This window comes from Eschscholzia californica, unplaced genomic scaffold (genome assembly GCF_041429995.1).
Source record: "Eschscholzia californica isolate CP2 unplaced genomic scaffold, dmEscCali1.0.p SCAF_5, whole genome shotgun sequence".
Taxonomy (NCBI): Eukaryota; Viridiplantae; Streptophyta; class Magnoliopsida; order Ranunculales; family Papaveraceae; genus Eschscholzia; species Eschscholzia californica.
In genome coordinates, this window is record NW_028238472.1 from 48,991,692 (window position 1) to 49,008,332 (window position 16,641).

A 16,641-nucleotide genomic window follows, 5' to 3' on the forward strand; every position below is an offset into this window, starting at 1 on the left:
CGAATACACAAGGCCTTTCCTCTAAAATCCATATGATTTTGTCAATCATTCATTCACATCTATCTCCAAAACATTTCATTGTCACCCATGCGTTATTCTACCTGTATCTATCTCAATCCCCATTTTCTCCCTCGTGTAATCTCGGATCAAAACCACAGGTTTATCAAGTAAGTACTTAGATTAATTTGTAGATAAGTCAAGCCATTGTGGTTTAGGAGATACAATGACATATTCTCGGTATCTTGGATCAGATTGATAAAGATATTTGGAAGTAAAAAATAATAGGAAAAGAGAAACATTTTCTAGCACTTCATCTAATGGGTCCATTAACTCCCAGAAAAACGACTACTTTGGGAGGGGGGCGGGGGGGGGGGGGGGGGGGGGGGTGGGGGGGGGGGGGGGTAAAAAGCCCCTAACTAGTCGCTTGACTCTCGTAACAAAAAAACGTTTTTTTTCAGAATATGACCGTTGAGACAGACAGACCCGGATAACCCACCCATCTCATAAGCCTGCAAGGTCGGTCCTAACCAGGGTTTTCCCTGGGGGCCCCTGGTCCGGCGGAGCAGAACCACGGGCCCATCCGGGGGGGGGGGGGGGGGGGGCAGGTAGTAACCCGATCCTATTTGCCCCGTTGTTCGTACGGGCCAGGTCGGGTTAGCCTTTTGAGCACCACTACAAATACTACAATTTTTTGTAATCTTTTTCTGCATTTGTAGTGAAAACAACCGCATCATTATTCGCCGTAAAATAGATCTCATAAAAAAACCCCTAACCAGCCGTTTGACTCTTATAACAAAAAAAAGAATGTTTTTTTCAAAATCTGACCTTTGAGACGGACCGACCCCGATAACCCGACCCATCTCATAAGCCTGCCAGGTCGGGCCCAACCAGGGTTTCGCTGGGGCACCCCTGGCCCAGCTGACCAGAACCACAGGCCAGCCCGGGGCCCGGTAATAACCTGATCCTACTTGATCTGTTGTTCGTACGGGCCAGGTCGGACCACCCTTTTGAGCACCACTACAAATTTTTGTAATCTTTTTTTGCATTTATAGTGAAAACAACCGCGTCATTATTCGCCGTAAAATAAATCTCATCAAGTGAACACATGTAATTTTCTTGTGTGTTGCTTTAAATTTGGACTTGATTTCCAGACTCTTCTATCGTTCTCGAAATGTGAGTAAAACTTTAAAAGGAAGGAATGTTGTTCATCAGAGTTTCCAAAAATATCATAGTTGAACAGGTATTTGTTAGTTGATGAACAGGTATTTGTTCAAATTATTGTTAGTTGTTGGGCTCAATGAAAGACGAAATAATTCCAGTTTTTCCTTTTAAGGATGACCAACTCATGCAAACAATACTATAAAGAAGTTCAACTTCTAATCTGACCCTCTTCTGAGATTTTTCGTTGTTCAATTTCAATGAAATTTAACAAGTGATGCCAATAACTCTCGGTTGGAGTGGTAAGAAGTTTAATCTTCCACCTTAAAAGTCAAGGGTCCGAGGCAAGCTAACAATTTAAAAAAAATTTAACAGTTTACTAGTTCGTCGTTGGCAACCACTTGTTGGAACCTTGCTAGCGACCCAACGCCATTTTTTTTTTTAATTATTTTCCCTTCTTCCACCACTACTACCACCGAAAATTTTGATGGATTCTAAGGAATGGGGTACTACACAGTAGAGAGAGAGTGAACAAGAGAGAGAAGGAAGAAGACTTTTTTTAATTTCTGGCGCTGCGGCGGTGGTGTGTTATCCGATCACTACCAGCAACCCTTCTCAACGACGGAAAGATAAAAGATAAATAAGATATAATATTTGAAAGGAGGGGTAAATACAGAAAAATTAGTCAACTATTAAAGTTCACTGAAATTAATTAAGAAAAAAAGTTCAAAAGGGGACCATACTAGAAGCGAGTCTTCTTTAGAGGCCATTTTTTTAATGTTTTAAATTTAGAATTAAGAAGGGTAGTAATGACATTTACTTGAAAATAGGGAATCATATTTGAATTTACAAAAAAAAGGGGGTCATAAAGAAAGTTGGTCACAAAGTAAGGGGTCATATTGGAATTAACTCAAAATGGTAATCCCATGAAAGAATTATCACACATCATCTGTCAGACCAATAACAAAACAGAGAAAAAGATGGAAAAAAATAAGAGAGAAAGAAACCAAAAAAAAAAAACACTAAATAACACATAAAAAGAAAGGGGGTGTCTATAGGCGCCTCCCAAAATTGCTATAGGGCATCCCTCTTTAGGCGCCTCTCCTATTGGCTCAAGAGGCGCCCCCCGAGCAGCCCCCCCTTTTCTTATTCTTCTCTTCTTCGTTTGTTGTTCTTTCTCTCTCTACGAAGAACCCTAACCCTAGCAATGTAGATGAAAACTCAAGGGAGAATAAAGAGATCCAACCTCATCACCATCGTTCTTTGAGTTTTTTTTGTCCCTTACTCACCAACATCAAGATCTATTCTTATGAGCATTTTATTTCCCATCTCAAATGATTTTTTCTCCAAGAATTTCATGGCACTCTTTATTTTTTACATTCACATAACCATCTTCACGATTCCTACAACAACCTAGATTCAATACAATAAAAAACCTTAGGAATCAATCCAGATTCAATCGAATAAAACAACCTCCTATCTAATGTTCATCTCTTAAAAAAAAAAGTCTTTATTTTCTTTTCTGGGAGGGTTCGGACTTCTCAGTCCGAAACGTAAAGCAAGATGTCGGACTGGTCTAGTCCGAGCCCATTCGAACTGTTCAGTCCGACCCACTTGGGGACTGGCCCAGTCCGAAGCAATGTTTTGGGCCTCGGACTATTCAGTCCGAAGGGAGGCGCCTAAAGATGTCGGGAGTTGACCACAGTCAAACTTCATTAGGAGGCGCCTACAGTACTTTTGAGAGGCGCCTTTAGACGCGCCCAAAAAGAAAACATAAAAAACGGAAACAAAAAGAGAGAGAATTATCAAATTGAGAGAAAGTGATGATCCTCAACGAACTATCTCAACCACCTGAAACCCTAAGACCTGAAAACTGTTACTTCTTAAAAAATCCTCTAATTGAAAGCAAATTCATAACCATAAACAAATAGATAAGTAGTGAGAGAAAGAACAAGTGTTAAAGGAAGAGAGAAGAATTGGAAATGATAACGATTTCTTGAAGTTACAGTCAAAATCTACATCAAAGGTTCTTAAATCAACATTGCGTTGAAGACGGTTTATTCAAATTTGATTTCTTATTTGGTAAGTAATTTTGTCACAATTGACCTGAATTAATTTTTGCCCTAAAGTTCCCTGAATTGCTGATATTGTTCTAGGGTTTTTAGTCCTTGTTAGATCTCAAATATGACGTTGTTTCGGAAATTCTTCTATCGGAAACCACCAGATGGACTGCTTGAGATATCTGAGAGAGTTTACGGTATGTTTATGTTAATTTGGTTTGGTTTTAATGAAATTTAGTAGCTTAAATTAGAAAAAAGAGTTTCAATTCAGTAAATTTTTGTTTTCCATTCCGTTTACCTAAAATTTGATTGGTTTTGTTGGTTAATTTGGCATGAATTTAATTCTTAACATCTTGGTTCTGTACGGAATTTTCATAAATAGAAACTTATTCTGTTAATTCGAACACACTGATTTCAACTTTTCGTTAGGCGAAAACTCGACTTGATGGAGTATCAGAGTGTGTCTGATTGAACTGATTTTGAGCAAATGACGTGTCAAGTAAGATCGAATTGCAAGAGAACAAATTGTGCTGGACCAAGTTAGAATTTTAAAGAGATAATAAATGTGTCTGATTCGTTATTTTTGTAACGATATCATCAAAAGATCTCTTTTTGCAAAATGTATACTTTTTCCCGAATTAGTGAATTACCATCTATTGGTCATTGGGTCTAAGTAGTAACGACATTGCTTGAAACATTCGAGAGGAGATGAAGCAAAAACTATTGTTCTCACTTTAGCTCATACCATTTGTAGTTTAATAGACGGTTTATGGAAACTCTTAAACTAGATTAGTTGAGTTGATTAGGTTTTGTTTGAAAATGCGTGCAACGTTAGTTTCTCATATGAAGATTGCAGCTATAGTTATACAGTAAGAAAAAATAATTTGTTTGAAACCAGGGTTGGGGAAAAATAGCTCCATATTACACAACTTTGGCGATATTATTCGCCTTACCTTTGCGGGAGCCGACGAACTCCACCTAAAATAAATATAAAGCAAACCTAATCGCTTGATTCTAAAGTGTGTATTTGCATTCTTATCCAGCTTAGCCGAACCTTTGCAATTTTATAGTTCATGACTGGTTCTTAGAGTCTCATTGTTATTTAGCTGATTTAAGGTGCGGACTAATTAGGCAACCTAACCAGCAGGAAAGAAAACATACATTTATTGATTTTTGAACTTCATCAGCTTGTAATAGATATGCTCGTTTCTACTTTACTTTCATTATTTTTGACATTTTTGCTTGGTTCTTCGAATATATGACTCAAAACTACTTCTATTACTTGAGAAAATAGAAGTTAGTCACGAATTAGGTACAAAGAAAAGCACTTCTTGTCATTTAGTTTCATTTACAAGCATCTATTTGGTGATACTTTTATTACTTTGTATAGTGTTCGACTGCTGCTTTTCTACTGATGTCTTGGAAGAAGACAACTATAAAGTCTACATGGGAGGCATAGTTCATCAACTCCGCGAACGCCTACCAGAATCTTCATTTGTGGTCTTTAACTTCCGGGAAGGAGAAAGGCAAAGCCAGCTTGGAAGCTTTTTGTCCGAGTATGATATGACTGTGATGGACTATCCACGGCATTACGAAGGTTGCCCTTTACTCACAATGGAGGTGATCCATCATTTTTTGAAATCAAGTGAAAGCTGGCTTTCACTTGCGCCGCAAAATGTGCTATTGATGCATTGTGAACGAGGTGGGTGGCCCGTTTTGGCGTTCATGCTGGCCGCCCTCTTGATTTATAGGAAGCAATTCATAGGAGAGCAGAAAACCCTGAACATGATATACAAACAAGCCCCTCGTGAACTTATGCAGTTGCTATCACCTCTAGATCCATTGCCATCCCAGCTTAGGTACCTACATTACGTCTCAATGAGAAATGTTGGCTTCGAATGGCCACCTTTAGACAGGGCACTTACATTGGATTGCATCATTCTTAGAATTCTTCCCGACTTTAATGGGGAGGGAGGATGCCGGCCAATATTTAGGTTATATGGACAAGATCCATACCTTGCTGCAGATAGAACTCCCAAAGTTCTATTCTCGACACCAAAGAAGAGCAAAACTGTGCGCCTTTACAAGCAGGTGATACATCAAACTCTATTATTAGTCCATACATTTTTTTCTTTTCAAATATCGGGACCCTTTCCTAATTCTGGTGGACTGCAATAAAAGAAATCCTTTATTTTGGACTACATTTTTGCTACTCTAAAACATCATTTACGATCTTTAACCTTTCTCAGAGAAAAACTAGTTTACGCCCTCTAGTCCTTCCTCACGAGTCCCTTGATTTGCACAGTAAAATTCTTGTCACGAAAAGGTTTACTTGTAGAGAATAGGGTATGCTTTAAGGGAGTTAAGGACTTTTATGTTTTGAAATTTCCTTAGAAATACATACTGAAACTTCCAGTAGGAAAGTCTATTCTTCATTTTGCTTAAAAATAATTATATAATTTCTTGATTAGTTTCTTGTTCTGTTGTGAAATCCATTAATACTCGTGCAGGCAGATTGTGAGCTAGTTAAGGTTGACATTAATTGTCAAATTCAAGGTGATGTTGTGCTGGAGTGCATATGTTTGGATGAAGATCTGGAACGTGAAGAAATGATGTTCAGGGTCATGTTCAATACAGCCTTTATTAGATCAAATATTTTGATGCTTAACCGCGATGAGATTGACATCTTATGGAACACAAAGGATAGATTTCCCAAAAATTTTAGAGCTGAAGTACGTATCCATCTTTAACAATCTTAACTTGTAGTTTGTTTTTTAGAATATCAATATCATTGTTACCAAAAACTTAATTTTGTTTTATATATCTGTAAAGGTTCTACTTTCTGAGATGGATGCTGTTGATTCTCATATTTCTTTGGAATCGCCTGCCTGTGAAGGGAAGGATGGCCTTCCAATGGAAGCATTCTGTAAAGTTCAAGAGATATTTAGCTCTGTGGATTGGCTAGATCCAAAGGGGGATGTTGCTCTAAACCTGCTTCAGAAAATGACAGCGTCAAATATGCTCCACGAGAAATTGGACCCTCGTTCTCACCAAAATAAAAATACTGATCTTTCACAGGACACGAGACCTGCAAAATTTGATGACAGATTGAAGCCTGCATTTGAAAATCTCGTCGAGAGCTCCAAACCATCTTCAGAATCAATTTTGATGGAAAAGATGGTTATGCCCCAAGAAGAAAAGGTTGGACTGCAACGGCCCACTCACCGTAATAGTGTTCCGCAACAGATACCTCACTCTTCTCCGGCTTTGGGAAGTACTTCCCCTCAAAGTTCTCATGGGGCTATGTCAAGATATGATAGTGCACAGTCAGCTGCAAGCGTGAAATCTCTCTTGCATGATCATGCTCCAAATGGAGGTTCAGATAATATTGCCCCACTTTCCCCTTCATCTTCTCCTATTCCACTTCAGGAACCTAAGGATACAAATGCTGTTCAAGTTTCACCACTACCAGCAGCAGCAGCAACAGCACAGGAACCAGTTCACACTTCAGCCTCAGAACTCAGTACAGACCAGCTGAAACCATTCCCTCCACCCCCTCCTCTGCCTCCTCCGCCATTCTCAAGTGTGACTATAAACAGACCAGCTCCCCCTCCTCCGCCACCTCCTCGGACTACAAACACGTCTACTGGATCAGCTGGCCCTCCTCCTCCTATTCCTCCCCCTTTACCTCCTTCATCAAGTTCTGGACCTTCCCCTAGTTCTAAAGTTACAACTTCAGCTCCACCCCCACCCCCACCACCAAGTTTTGCATCAAAAAGTCCAAGTGGTTCTACATCTCATACTTCTCCTCTTGCTCCAACGCCTCCTCCAGCTCCTTTTGCTAAAGGGGTCCCGAATGCCGGTGGTTCATCTCCTACATCACTATCTGCAGCCAGTATTGGAGCAGGTACTCCTGTTAAATCTCCAACACCTGCACCTCCTCTTAGTGCACCATTCAAGGGACAAGGACTACGTACTAGTCCAAGGCAGCAGTCTACTCAATCCAAGAAATCTTTGCTCAAACCATTGCACTGGTTGAAGCTGACAAGAGCAATGCAAGGAAGCTTGTGGGCCGAGGGACAAAAGGCTGGTGGAGCTCCCAAGTACGACAGCCTCCTTGATGTTTCTGTTCTCCGTTTTCTTTTGATTGAAATTATGCTTCTCGGATTGAATGGTTTGTTTACCTCATGAATGAAAAATGGTCTTTAATCCGTCCAGGAAGATTCATGTTCTTTTTTCTTATATATGCCAGGGCTCCGGAGTTTGACATGTCAGAACTTGAGAGTCTTTTCTCAGTAGCAGGTCCAAATTCTGACCGTGGGAGCTCTAGTGGTAAATCAAGACGAGCTTCGCTTGGTTCAAAATCTGATAAAGTCCAACTGGTATTAATCTTTTCTTTCCAAGTTATGCAGCATTAGGATACGTTATGCATGCTCATTCCCTCTCCACTCAAGTTTTTTGTCTGATTTATGTCCTCCACCATTGTAGTACGTTTCTAACAAGTAGTTTAGATGTTGCTTTTACTTAATGCAGCAGTTAGTAGAGAAATTGACACTTTCAGAAATAAAATGAAACAAATAATACAGGAAAAGATCCAGATGCATGGCCGTCTTGTCTGTGTCACCATTAGAAGTTGAGCGCATGTTGAAATTGTAATGATGAACTATTAGTTTCAGTTCAAAATTTAGTGTGTAGCAGCTTGTTCGATATTGTACTGTTTACTATTACAATACTTTCATGAACGAATGAGAGTTGCCTCAGTGGATTGTAATGTAATTCTTAAAATGCTTATTATATACCAGAAAATACTTAAAAGCCAAGTTGTACTTCCTTGAATCTGATGGTGCATCGAAACCTCACTTTATGAATATCGGAATATGCACGTTTTTACTTAAATTTGGCAGCTTCAGTCTGGCCTGCTCTGGCAACTACACTCAGTACATTCAAACTTGATAGCCTACAATTTTCTTTCTTGGATATGTATCTCTGACTTTGTAGATCATTACACCTAGGGGTGTACACGAGCCGAGCTCTTAACGAGCTGCTCGAGCTCGGCTCGACTATTGCTCGTGCTCGACTCGAATATTAACGAGCACGAGCTTAACACGAGCCCAAAGTCATGCTCGTTTATGTAAACGAGCCGAGCTTGATCATTCTTTAGTGTATCACGAGCTACTCGTGAACAACTCGTTTAACATATTCTTATAATATTGTAGTACATAATTACGTATTATTATTGAAACTTGTACACGAAGATCAACCATTAAAAAATTATCGGAATATGAATCATTATTCATTATTATTGTATGTGATAAATGATCATTGAAGTATTTTGATAATTTAGGAAGTTTTAATTTGAAGTATTTTGATAAACGAGCTCAAAAGAATGCGAGCTCGAGCTCTTTCAAACTTATACTAACCGTGCTTGAACAAGTGGACAATTACTCGAACGAGCTCGAGCTCGAGTTCGAGCTCGACAGTCAAATACACGAACCGAGCTTGAACATCTTACTACTCGGCTCGGCTCGGCTCGACTCGGCTCGACTCGACTCGAGTACACCCCTAATTACACCTATAAGAGGAGTTTTCTCTCTGAGTATTTTTTTTTCTGAATAAGTATGCATTTTGTGACAATTTCTGCCATGTCTTGGTAATGAAATAGTTGTTGGGAGTGACCTTCATTTATTTTATCAATTTATGTGTCTAACTTGCAGATTGATCTAAGACGAGCTTATAATTGCGAAATAATGCTTACAAAGGTTAAGATTCCGTTGCCTGATTTGATGGTAAGTTCTTTAATTCTTTCTGAGTTTGCAAGTACATGCTCGTGTTTTTCTGAAATCTGAAAGTTAATAATACATCTAGAGAATGGAGGAATTACTATTACTCTGGTTACAAGGCAAAAGGGGCAAAACTATTATTGTGTAAAACTTTACAGGGAAAATAAGTGGCATCTACCTTTAACAATTTGCGGATGATCACTACCCCAGTAAATGTCTTCGGTGGCCGGGATGTATGTGTGCACTTCAAAAATTTTAGGTTTAATGATTACATTCGGTAAAAGGAAACAAATTTAAGTTTTCTTCCCATCCTTGTCATTTTATGGACTTCTTCACAGGGTTCTTTGCTTGCGTTGGACGACTCTGCATTAGATGTTGATCAGGTTGATAATCTTATCAAATTTTGTCCAACTACAGAAGAAATGGAACTATTAAAGGTTAATAGACATGTTATCACCTTCTTATTTTACTTTTCTTTTTGTACTGAAATCTTGGTTTTTTCTACATTATGTTGAGATCTTGGTTATGAGTTCCAGATATCCTTTTTGCTTTTGTTCTTACTCTTGCACTTCCATGCTTAGGGATACAGCGGAGACAAGGAAAAATTGGGAAAATGTGAGCAGGTTAGCAGACTTTTCTACTTGTTGTGTTGTCTAGGCACCTAGATCCTGACCTATGAATTTAAATGTCTACTGTTTCATTTTGTTTGAGATAACATCACTAGAAGTTTTTTTTTTCTGTAACAGTTCTTCTTAGAGCTGATGCAAGTACCACGGGTAGAATCTAAGCTTAGAGTTTTCTCATTTAAGATACAGTTCAGTTCCCAGGTTAGAAGATGCTAGCTTTTTTAAATTTAATTATCCTATTTCCTGTCTCCATTTTGGGTTTTCACTATTTCATTGGTTGCAATCATTTCTTCCTTCTTCAGGTTTCCGACCTTAGAAAGAACCTGAATGTTGTTAATTCTGCTGCAGAAGAGGCAAGTGTCTTCTGCTTTACATTCCGAACATATTTATGTCTTAAAAAAAGAATCTATTACAGCTGCCTGCTTCTTGATTTCTAGGTATCTAAGACATTTTTACTTCGATATTGAATTTTGGTTTTGCTGAGTCTGCTTAAAATTAACTTAGTTTCTATTTGTAGTTAGAAGTGGAAGTGATGAGTTGTTATAAAATTGTTTATTGTGAAACTAAAATTAAGAATATAAATTAATTTGTGGCGAAAGGCGTTCCTGCCCATTCCAACTACAGTGTTTTGCTTATACTGGTTCATGTGATTTTATGTACATGGATTTATACTGAAGATTGAGGGTGTTTATTTATCAGATTAGGAATTCAGCCAAGTTGAAAAGGATAATGCAGACAATTCTGTCTCTTGGAAATGCACTAAACCAGGGCACTGCAAGGGGTGAGTTGTTTTTTGGTTGGTTTACTAGTTTGAAATATAGATCATATTATCACAAGTACTTTTGTTTATTATTTCTCTTTCCTTTCAATCTCTTTCTAATTTCGTTTATATTTCTGTTCTTTCACGTCTTTCCTTCTCTTTTCGTTTTGCATGTCATCCGATGTTTGATCTGGATATTGCACTGTTCTTATTATCTAAAAATGTTTTCAAAGAGTTATTCTCCTCACGGCCACCTGTTTCCATCAGTTGAGAAGTTGAGTTTTTTCAACTAAGCATTTTAAGTACTCTAATGCCAAGACTAAGGCAAACTTGGTTAGATGAGAAGCCTGAGTTTTAAGAGAACATTTCAAAGTACTTATAAATTATGTAAATTGAGACACCCTGAGTCTCTAAGTTTGTCATGATCTTTTCTCTGTACATGGTTAGGGCTGCACTGACGCCCACACGGATCAGATATCATGTCATCTCAATAATTCTGTAGATTCCTAGTTAGTTCGGATTTCTGCTTTAATAGTTTCCATCTTAATTAATTCTATTGTTTTAGAAAATAACTTATAATTAGGTATAAGTTCTTACCAATTTTTCCACTAGAATTATATTATGAGCATTATTATTTTCGTTTTTTGTAAGTGATGAGAAACCTATGTAAAATGATTCTGCCTAGAGTGTTGCATCATAAATCCTTTTACCACAAAAACCCTAAAAAAACATTTGGAGTATACAGAAACATAAAAACCTGGTCCAACTTTCACAAATGTGATGATAAAGGTTCGATAGTTAGTTTGCAAGGACTACCTATTGGAACTAGTGAAGATTGGATAGGAACAGAATCACAATTTGTTTGTGGTTCAACGTATGAGAGAGGTACCATATGGACAAGACAAATCTCATGACCACACAAATAATATTTAGGGGCTTCCTAGCTCAATTTCAATTGGTTTTGAGTTGGATGCCACAAACTGTTAAACTCTGACGGTCATTTGTCTGGGCTGCTGCCCTGGTGTGTTTTCAGCTGACCATGTGGAGCCCAAGAATACTCTTGCATCAGTAGATACAACTATTTCTTTCGATCATTGACAAGAAGTGGATGTCTCTCTGTTTTGATAATGAGTATCTAGCCATTGTCTGTGCTTAACTTATTTGTTTGTTTTGCAACAGTTATCTTAGAAACTAATTGTTGTACGAAAATGTTCTTTTAATCACATTTCACCTCTCCGTTGGCACAATTTTGGTTTTAGTTTTGCCTTGTGAGTACTTAATGTTCTCATGCATGTAGGTTCTGCTATTGGATTTAAGTTGGATAGCCTCCTTAAACTGATAGATACCCGTGCTCGAAACAACAAGATGACTCTCATGCATTATCTTTGTAAGGTATAGTTTCCTCTTTATTTTGTTCATAAGTCGTTTTCTCCTATACTATCCTCCTGTATGCCCAGTATCAAGACTACCAACATAAACATAATTATCGATATATCCAAATTTGTAATTTAAATGTCTATGCAGGAATAGTACATAATTGGTGAATTACATAACAACATGGTTTGCTTTACATTATTATGTGAAGGCTTTGATTCACCTTGAATTGATCAAGTGTGTAAAGACAAATTGGACAAATTGACTTAATCTTTAATTGTTGGGGTCTTGTATCTCTTTTATTTCCTAAGAGGGTACTAACATCATTGGGAATAGTTTAATCCTCCATTCGAACAAATGAAATATGTTTTAAGAATATTGCCATCAAAATAGCTTAAGTCACTTGAATTACATGTGTTACTGACCTATATGTATACTCTATTAAATTGAAGAAGACACAAGACTTGCAATAATCAAAGGTGATTTCATTGATTGAATTGAGTACATATATATAGAGTTTACAATAAGGTTTGTAGAGAATTAATAAATAAGGAAATAATTACAAATAAGAAACAAGAATTTACAATTGCTTTTTTTTAATATTTCATAGTATCTTCTAGAGATATCTTCTGGATATCTTCCATTTCTTCAATATACTTCAATACCCCCCCCCCCCCCCCCCCCCCCCCCCCTGTAAGTTGGAGCAGGGGAAGGAATCTGAATCAAGCCCAACTTGGAGAGTAACCTGTGAAATGGATAAGAACCAAGTGGTTTGGTAAAGATGTAAGCAACCTGATCGGTGGAGCGAAGGTGAGTCGTCTTAATAAGACCAGATTCAATTTTCTCACGAACGAAATGACAATCGATTTCGATGTGTTTGGTTCGCTCGTGGAAGACAGGATTGGTGGTGATATGCATTGCCGCCATATTGTCACAGAAGACCTGAAAGGGTTCTGGAATCAGGACACGGAGGTCTTGAAACAAATATTTCAGCCACTGCAGTTCTACAGTGAGTGTAGCGAGAGCCCGATATTCTGTCTCAGCTGAAGATCGGGAAACAGTCGGTTGTTTCTTGGACTTCCAAGACAACGTGATCGAACCAAGCATAGTGAAGTAGCCGGTGGTCGAGCTTAGAGAACTAAGGAGTGCACTCAAGAGAAGGAAGAAAAATAGCTAAATAAAGTGCTTGGAGGGGGATTTGAAGCATGGACCTCATGTGTGCAGGGTAAATGCCTTACCACTAAGCTATCTCTTACTAGTTTCTATACCCTGTGAGGTATTTTACATAATCTATCCCTGGCTACCACTAAGCTATCTCTTCCTAGTGTCTATACCCTGTGAGGTATTTAACAAAATCTATCCCGACTGCAGTCAGGGATAGTCCCCACATAGGTCCGCCCTTGGTGGCGGGTGATAGGGCAACTAGCCCAATCAGAATCGGTGAAGCCGGAAATGGTCAGAGTGCTGGATGAAGAAAGGAGTAGGCCATGATTCATGGTGCCTTTCAAATAACGAAGAACTCGAGTTGCCGCATCCATATGGTTGGAGTGGGGATTTTGCATGAATTGACTAAGGTAATTCACAGAAAAGGAAATGTCAGGGCGTGTCATCGTGACATAGAGAAGGCGGCCAATAAGTCGTCGAAACGAAGTCGGGTCGTCTACTGGTGTACCATCAGTAGGTAATAACTTTAAATGTTGTTCCATAGGGAAAAGACTTGGCTTAGATCCGAGGAGATCCGAGTCGCGAAGAATGTCCAACGTATATTTGCGTTGGCAAAGAAAAATGCCTTTTGGGGAACGAGATACTTCGATTCCAAGAAAGTATTGAGTCGACCAAGGTTCTTTAAGAGAAAAACATTTCTCAAGACGATGTTGAAGAGAAGAGATTTCCGAGGCATTATTGCCGGTGATGATGATATCATCCTCATAGACTAAGATGTAGATGGCAGTCGGGTCATCAGAAAAACAAAACAAGGAATGATCGGAAGATGACTGTTTAAAACCTTCGGCCCGTAACCCGGTGGAAAATTCAGCAAACCACTGTCGAGAAGCTTGTTTTAATCCGTAAAGAGATTTGTGCAAACGACATACTTTGTGGTCACCAGTCCTGGAAATAGTCATGTAGACTTCCTCATCCAAGTCACCTTGGAGCTTAATACTCAATTTTTTTGTTTATACATTCTCTCCATGATAATCTGCAGGTGCTTGCTGATAAACTACCAGAACTTTTGGATTTTCAGAATGATCTTGTAAGCTTGGAGGCTGCGTCAAAGGTATTTGTGCCATATACAAAATTTATCAGTTAAAATCACTTTACTGCTTTCTTGAATGTTTTTGCTGTGTCTGTCTGTTTGTCTGATACTTCATACTTGGACACTCTTGTTAAACATTTGCAGTCACCTGGTCGATATAATTGTGTATGTACAGTTTTGCAGCATTCCTGGTATCATATTAGCAGCATAAAATACCTCTACTCCTCTAGGTTATTTTTTCTTCCGATGTAAAGGATTGTGGTAAACTAGTAATTACTAACCGCAGAAAATATATATGTGCATTGCCGAGTCATTGGTATGGCCTTTTGTCATATGTCTTGGAACGGTACCGGATACAGAAACCAGCACCAGTGCCTATGCTACTCCTTTCGTTCTTATTGGACAATGCTGAGATGAAAATGAGAAATAATTGATAGATGGTAATGCAGATACAATTGAAATACTTGGCAGAGGAAATGCAAGCCATTAGCAAAGGATTAGAGAAAGTTGAACAGGAGCTGACTATCTGTGAAACTGATGGTCCTGTATCTCAAACATTTCGCAAGGTACTTTATCTACAATAACTAGTTATTTCTGTTTGTTCACCATGTTCGTTGACTTTTCCATATAGAGATATGCAAGGGAAAGTTATGTGCACTGATCATTCAAATTTGAAATTTGGCTTATGTATATATTCGTGTAGTAAAAGAGTTTCAGTATTGATTATAAATTTGTACTTCATACAAGTATTTGACATCTGAATTATTCTTTTCCTTTCTAATGAGATCTAGTTTATTCTTTTACAGACTCTCAATGAGTTTTTAGTTGTTGCTGAAGATGAAGTTAGATCTTTGACTTCAATATATTCTGGAGTGGTACGCCTCTTATTTTGTATTTTGTTGCTTCCTAAGTCAGAGCTAGTACATTTTACATATTAATGTCGCTACAAGTTGCTCTAACATTTTTCTGGTATCGGATCTTTTACAGGGTAGATCTGCAGATGCATTAGCTCATTATTTCGGAGAAGACCCTGCTCGTTGCCCCTTCGAGCAAGGTAGTACTCTTAGTGCTTATAGTTCTTGTTTCATTGTCACTCATCACTTAGAACCGTAAAGAGTAAAAAGTTCATCTTCAATGTGTAGAATAAACTATTGAAGTACTTTTGAGGCTAAACCTGCAATTTATTTCCCGGTCTTCTGTTTTGATGTTTGATGCAGTTGTTTCAACTCTTCTCAACTTTGTGAGAATGTTTGTGAAGGCTCATGGGGAGAACTGCAAGCAGATTGAGCTTGAAAAGAAGAAAGCACAGAAGGAAGCAGAGAATGAGAAGATGAAGGTTGGTACTCCCAGAAAAGAGACTGAAGACTTCGGACAGATTTTGATGAAGAAAACTCAGAAGGAAGCAGATAGTGATATCATGAAGGTTGGCACTCAGAAGAAGGAACCCGAAGAAATTGGGTCGAATTTGTTGAAACAAGCCCAGAAGGAAGTGGAGACTGATATTTCGAAAAAGAATTCTGAACAATTTGGGCAGGCTATGATTAGGAAGACACAGAAAGAAGCAGTGAGTGAGAGGATGAAGACTCGAATGTTTACCGCACAGAAGGAAGGAGAGAGTGAGAAGATGAAGACTGTTCATCAAAGAAAGTAGTATGAACAGTTTCGTTAGGCTTTAATCAAAGGCACTAATGACGTAGATAATTAGATGATAGAGATCGACCTTAAGAAGAATTCGGGCATCTCTGACAGCATGCTTAATATCCAACAGCAAATGATTTTGTTGTTTTTAATGAAAGATTCGTTTCATTAACATCTTTCATTGCAAGAAGAACCAGAGATAAAATCTAAATAGGAACGAAGATGATTCGGTAGATTGTTTTCTTGATGTATATAGTATAACTGACACTGACAGCGAAGAAAAGGATCGACTGAAGCACATTAAAATTCTGCATTCTAAAAGGTACGTCTTTCATTTCTTCCTATTTTTTTTGTTTGGGGTTCTGAGGGTTGTTTCTTGTACTTACTGGATCTCGAACTTCTTCACTCACTTTCCATATGCTTGGTTACTTCTCTTGAGCAGAGTTGGGATAGCTCATTCCTTTCTGCAACCTATTTGTATAACAACCCTAATAACCCGCCCACTGTCCTGGGCCGAATTCCGGCCACACACCCCGCCAGGATTCAACCCGGATCATGGCCGGACATAGGGTCATTTCCTTTGTACAATATTCACTTGCAAGAATTTATGCCGCAAAAATATATTTTTCTTTCGTCACCGGAGGTGAGTCTAGTTTCTTCTTTCTTTTTGGGGTTTCACTTACTATCTATGAAATTTATCTGTATATTACCTTTTGAATTATGGAGATGTAAGATTGATCTACTTACAAATCTAATCTAATTTGTTGAAGAGTGATATTTCCTGATGTTGGTTTTCATCATTCTTATCTGTTGAAAATGCTTTTGATCTTTATTGAGTGTTCAAGAATCAAATCATGGTAACTAATACTTAAGAAAGAACTCAATGGATATGAGCAGTTACCCCGGATTCGATCGATCCCCAGGGTGCTTGGATTTGGATGTTAGAATTTTGTGTTGTTATGATTTTTACGCTGATACTATGCCGACCACT

General features: G+C 38.3%; 1 protein-coding gene across 4 annotated transcripts; it reads left to right on the top strand.

The window, feature by feature from the left end:
• The first annotated feature begins 2,917 nt into the window (after positions 1-2,917).
• Positions 2,918-16,427, top strand: LOC147540066 (formin-like protein 18). 4 transcript variants are annotated; one of them, XR_015225245.1, is made up of 19 exons: positions 2,918-3,240; positions 3,324-3,415; positions 4,609-5,309; positions 5,729-5,950; positions 6,051-7,321; positions 7,471-7,600; positions 8,933-9,004; positions 9,337-9,435; positions 9,580-9,621; positions 9,745-9,825; positions 9,927-9,977; positions 10,324-10,405; positions 11,682-11,776; positions 13,962-14,033; positions 14,462-14,578; positions 14,819-14,887; positions 15,000-15,066; positions 15,230-15,972; positions 16,093-16,427. XR_015225245.1 is itself a non-coding variant. In XM_086640646.1 (18 exons), the coding sequence occupies exons 2-18, from the start codon at positions 3,343-3,345 to the stop codon at positions 15,661-15,663; spliced, it is 3,678 nt and encodes a 1,225-aa protein (XP_086496772.1). In that variant the 5' UTR covers positions 2,918-3,240; positions 3,324-3,342; the 3' UTR covers positions 15,664-16,427. The 4 variants fall into 4 exon arrangements, 2 of the variants coding, with proteins under 2 accessions (XP_086496772.1, XP_086496773.1); XR_015225246.1 differs by having other exon boundaries at positions 2,920-3,240; positions 3,315-3,415; XM_086640646.1 differs by having other exon boundaries at positions 15,230-16,427.
• The last annotated feature ends 214 nt before the right edge of the window (positions 16,428-16,641 follow it).